The 6,000-nt window shown below is 36.0% G+C and overlaps 1 protein-coding gene across 1 annotated transcript in view; it reads right to left on the reverse strand.

The window, feature by feature from the left end:
- The window catches only part of LOC134224897 (acyl-CoA synthetase short-chain family member 3, mitochondrial), a 29,980-nt gene extending 24,336 nt beyond the window's left edge, over positions 1-5,644 (reverse strand). Inside the window, exon 1 of the mRNA XM_062704544.1 lies at positions 5,418-5,644. Coding sequence (XP_062560528.1) covers positions 5,418-5,472 — 55 coding nt within the window. The 5' untranslated portion in view covers positions 5,473-5,644. The remainder of the gene's footprint in view (positions 1-5,417) is intronic.
- Positions 5,645-6,000: the final 356 nt, after the last annotated feature.

Here is a 6,000-nt window from a genome sequence, read left to right on the forward strand (position 1 = left end):
TGATGAAAAAAAATCAGAGAAATTTCATAAAAAAATCCGTCAGAGTTTTTTTAAAGACTCAGTAGAAAGTTCAGGGGACACTCATTACACTATCTCGTTGAATTCTTCCTTGAATTCCTTTGGTATATAATCTAGAAATATCTTTGGAAACTCTTATAGATTTTTATCTGAGAATCCTTCTAAGAATTTCTCCAGTAAAGTCCTTTCTGGAATTCTTTCTGAAACTCCTCCTGAAGTTCCTCCAGCAATTCGTCCGCAAATTCCTTCAGATATTTTTCAGAAAATTTCTCCAGAAATTCGTTTAGAAATATTTCTAGGAGCTCCTCCATAAGTTCGTCCAGAAATTTCTAGTAGGATCCTCGAAGAATTCCGTCGGAAATACCTCCAGTCGTTCCTCCACAAATTGTTTCTTTCACGACTTCCTCCACCAGTTCTTCCAGAAATGCCTCTCGAAACTACTGTAGGCATTCGTTCAGAAATTCTTCAAAAAATCCCCTCGGAAGTTTCTCCAGGGATTCCTCTTGATGATTCTCCAAGAATGTTGCCGAAAGATTCTTCAATAATATCTCTGAAATTAAACTCCGGAATTTCTCTGTTATTTTCTCCAGGAATTTTTTCGAAAATTCCTGCAACAATACCTCAGGAAGTTCCTCCAAAAAGTTGTCCAGAAATTCCTCCGAAAGTTTCTTCAAAAATTTCTTCAGGAGCTCCACTGCAAATCCATTCAGTAATTGCTCAGGAATTCCTCAGAAAAATCCTTCACGAATTCTTCGGGAATATCCATCAGTAATTCCACCAGAAAATCCCTCGGGAATTTTCACTCCTGCAATTCCTCCGCAAGTTCCATGCTAATGGAACTAGCGTATCACCCGGAAGTTTCTGGTTTATCTGGAAGTTCCTTCAGAAAATACTTTAGATGTTCCAGCAGCAATTGGGTTGTTTAGGGGTATATATGTTTTTACATATTCTGAATCTGCATGAAAAACTAAGCCAATTTTTCAGAATTTTTGGAGTCCCAGAACTATTTTTAATATGCATTTTAAATTTATATATGACTAAAAATTTATTCTTATGCTGCATGGGCCAATAGTCATTTTATGAATGTTAGTGCCATTCTATCGATTGAAATGGCTTATTGTTTGCTTTACAAACATGTAAATAAAAGGTTTACAAACAAAATAAAAATATGTTGGAGATCAGAAAAGCATGCTCTTTATGTTAAACTTTAAGAAACCTCATTCTTCAAAAATCCCTCGGAAGTTTCTCCAGGGATTCCTCTTGATGATTCTCCAAGAATGTTGCCGAAAGATTCTTCAATAATATCTCTGAAATTAAACTCCGGAATTTCTCTGTTATTTTCTCCAGGAATTTTTCGAAAATTCCTGCAACAATACCTCAGGAAGTTCCTCCAAAAGTTGTCCAGAAATTCCTACGAAAGTTTCTTCAAAAATTTCTTCAGGAGCTCCACTGCAAATCCTTTCAGTAATTGCTCAGGAATTCCTCAGAAAAATCCTTCACGAATTCTTCGGGAATATCCATCAGTAATTCCTCCAGAAAATCCCTCTGGAATTTTCACTCCTGCAAGTTCTCCGCAAGTTCCATGCTAATGGAACTAGCGTATCACCCGGAAGTTTCTGGTTTATCTGGAAGTTCCTTCAGAAAATACTTTAGATGTTCCAGCAGCAATTGGGTTGTTTAGGGGTATATATGTTTTTACATATTCTGAATCTGCATGAAAAACTAAGCCAATTTTTCAGAATTTTTGGAGTCCCAGAACTATTTTTAATATGCATTTTAAATTTATATATGACTAAAAATTTATTCTTATGCTGCATGGGCCAACTGTCATTTTATGAATGTTAGTGCCATTCTATCGATTGAAATGGCTTATTGTTTGCTTTACAAACATGTAAATAAAAGGTTTACAAACAAAATAAAAATATGTTGGAGATCAGAAAAGCATGCTCTTTATGTTAAACTTTAAGAAACCTCATATTTTTCTCTGCTCAAAAACCCGATTCCTCCGTACTTTTTAGGAGTTTCTCTAGGAATTCTTCCTAAAAATCCAACAGGAGTTTATCCTGAAGTTTCTTTACAAATTCTTCCAGAAATTTCTTCAGAAAATCTTGTGGAAGTTTCTTCAGGTATGTATTTCACGGTAAATTCTTCCGAATCACTTCAGGGAATTCTTAAAAAAGAAACTCAGAAGAATTCCTCATGGAAATTCAGTTAAAAAAATCCGTCCTTACTCGTGAAGATTTGAAGGAATATTCTCTTGAATTCTAACAATTTGCTCGACAATTTGAGTGTTAAAGAATAAATGCTACAAAAAAAACAAGGAGACGCTTGAAATTACAAACCTGTTGGATTTTGAAATTTCTCACTGATATATAACAAGAAATCATTTGTTTTTGATTTGAAATATAGTTTTGATCTGGTTTTGCATAAGAGAAGATTTTTTATGTTTTTCAAAAATTCTGGTAGTAAATTATATGAAGATGGACCGTAGAAGAGATACGCATTTGACCCAGACAAGTTGATGCTCTCGAACGTAATAAATTATTTGCGGATCGAGTGTTATGCTCGTGACTCATAGTAGTAAGCGTGATATTGTAGTGTAAATTTTGATATTTTAGCATGTCATACACAAATAAACAAGTATGTAACTTGCATAATCCGCGAAGTGAAAGGATACTATGATAACCGTTTGTCTAGAGTTGACTGGTAGGCGTAGGATACAATTGCGGCAGTTGAATTATAATTTTTAGGCATCTATTCTGTAGGACTTGTAGTTTTCTTATATTGGACTTGCTAGCATGACCCCATACGATTATGAGGTATTGTAAAAGAGAATGAATACAGCCATAATAATAACTGAAAAGTGCACGTTGTGGGACAATAGAGCTATTACCTCTATTTGTGGGACAAATTTTCTAACACGATACATCACATTACACGTGTTACACTAATTCTCTTTAAAATTGAAACAAAAATCTTTACGTTATCAGCCTACCGCATAACAGAAGCCTCTGTGTAAAAAGTAGTTCAGCTACATCGATTTATGAATGAAAAATAATATAAGCAATCAATATTATGTATGGGCATCCATCCATATTGTGTATATAGGCCCTTCTCTAGGCCTCTAACCCAGCATGATCTGCTTTGCAGCAATCCGTATTTTCGCTGAGTCATGATGCACATCGCACTACATATTATAATTTTATTTAATATCCAAAGATTCTTAATTTTCAAAAGTCTCATCAAAATTCAAATTAGGATTTCCAAAGTTTCACTCGGAATCCCATATTCTCAAAACTGAAACTAATAAAAATATCAGAATTCCGAAAATTCTTTTTCTTCTTCTCGGCATCATATTCTCCCCCATTAGTGTCTCATAGCATCTTAGTGTTCATTAGGCACTTCAATGATAAATATCTGCATGGCTATTACTTCTGCATTCAATAATATCTTGAGGCTGGAGCTCTGGAGAAAGCTATTAAAATTTCCTGAACCAAATCGGGAATCGAATCCAGCCACCTACATCATGGTCTTGAACCAAAAGACTAAAATTTTCAAAAACTGTTTCATTGTTTGAAAACACCTTTATTTTTCTATTTACATGCTACCCTTTGAAAACCAAGATCCAAATTTTAAATGCTATGTAATGTATATAAATCCTTAAGGTGATACGGGAAGCACGAACAAACATCAAATCGTCATCATTTTCATCATTGAATGCTTATTTTTTTATCTACAACAAATATGACTTTGAAAAAGTATCACCGGCGCGTGTTTACTCGCAATGTAAATGCTGATACATTTACAGTTACATCAAACAAATGCCAATCGAAGTACACCGCTCCAAAATTACGAGGTGACAATGCTACAAAGAGAGAAAAGATAGAAAAAATAACACGGTGTGTTATACACGGGGAGGCACCTTAATGTAGCGTCAGAAACCCGATGTAAATTAAAAAAAAAAAAAATGTCGAATTGAATGATATCAGAGGTGAGCCAGCGCCCTCTAATAAAAAAAATGAATAATGCTGTTTTATAGAAGCCATTTGAGCTTTTAGTTCTATGTTTTATTAGGAAACAAAGTAGGGGGTATCTCCAGCTATGCAAAGTTCTGAAGGGGTACCACACAATTTGAAAAAATATATAATAATAATAACCAAGGTTGATACTCGGATTCTGCTGGGGTTTCCGCAAACGTGACTTCGACACCAACATTTCAAAAGGGCGAAACTGCTTTTGTAAACAAGTGCTTCTCACGTTGCTGGTGGGCTGATTTGTGCCCACCCACGCAATCCAGAGCAATTGAATGAAAGAAGAGGATTCGCTGCTTCCATCAGTGGTGTTGGATTGCGTGGGTGGGCTCAAATTAGCCCACCAGCGACGTGAGAAGCTCTTGTTTACAAAAGCAGTTTCGCCCTTTTGAAATGTTGATGCCGACTTGTTCTGTAGGGTTATCATGCCTATCACGCCATTTCGGGAACATGTGCTGTACATAGGGTAAATCCGGGTAAAATGCCACGTCAGTATAGTTGCCGCACTTTAGAGATTTGGTAGAACAGAAAACAAAAACGTAATTAGAAACTCAATCCTAAAAAAATGAATCACTACCTGATGATTATTTGTTTAGAGGATCTATAGCTAAAAATACGCTACTGGGGATGCAAACCTTCTGAAGCAGTGGTTTGGTGATCCCGCATCAGGACGCGAGTAATTAACTTCAAGATATACCGTAAAGGGCAGTTTTTCGTTTGTGCTTGATAACTCCATACCGTTGGAAGAAAAAGGCGGACACCATTTTCTCAATTTAACTGTTTGACTAAATTAAACTACCGTTGTACAATATCGTCGTACAATTAAAACGGCTTCTTCTTCTTCTTTTTATTGGCATTACATCCCCACACTGGGACAGAGCCGCCTCGCAGCTTAGTGTTCATTAAGCACTTCCACAGTTATTAACTGCGAGGTTTCTTAGCCAGGTTACCATTTTTGCATTCGTAATATCATGAGGCTAACACGATGATACTGTTATGCCCAGGGAAGTCGAGACAATTTCCAATCCGAAAATTGCCTAGACCGGCACCGGGAATCGAACCCAGCCACCCTCAGCATGGTCTTGCTTTGTAGCCGCGCGTCTTACCGCACGGCTAAGGAGGGCCCCCAATTAATTAAAAAAAATTAATAATTTAAATAATTTAAATTAATAAAAAAAAATTAAAACGGCTAGAAACAGTAAAAACTACTTCACTTAAAATCTGAGGCCTTGAGAGATTTCAATGTTATCCATTAATAATTCACTATGTCAGTTTTTGTTGAAGTTCAAAGCATTTGAATATACCAGAAGATTTGCACGAAAAATATATCAATAAATTCGCACAATTGAATCTCTTCAATAGTGTTACCTGTACATAATCGGTTAGAACCGGAACAATCGTTAGATTTCTGACAACGGCTCATAATACACTTTTTCACTGCACTTTCAATGTTTTCAACTGACGAGTACGGTATGTTGTTTGAAACTGATGGGCTTTCGAACCAATCGCGATGACACCGAGTGCTGAACTAAAAGGTAATTAAATCGAAGCCTTTCCTTAACCCCTTCGGATTGAATTCTAATTCGTATGAATAATTTTCCACATGTAGGTTGTAAACTTTCGATCGTCGTTGTATTTATACCACCCGAGAGAGGGTCCATGTGAATGTTACAATTAACATTTTTTGCGGCTTGCAAAACGTGACGTGAGGTTAAGAGATTGACTTACTATCAATCAACAGTTTCAGTAGTAATGGAAAGTCAATAAAGAAGCGATATGAACTATTCAATAAACTTCGGAGCATACATATTAATATCGGATGCATTTTAGTTATTTAGTTCATTCATGATTCTATATGGTTACTTTTCAATTACTCATTAAGGCAGCAATATTGTTACGATTAGTCTTCTTCTTCTTCTTATTGGCATTACATCCCCACACTGGGACAGAG

Source organism: Armigeres subalbatus, chromosome 3 (assembly GCF_024139115.2).
Source record: "Armigeres subalbatus isolate Guangzhou_Male chromosome 3, GZ_Asu_2, whole genome shotgun sequence".
Lineage (NCBI taxonomy): Eukaryota > Metazoa > Arthropoda > Insecta > Diptera > Culicidae > Armigeres > Armigeres subalbatus.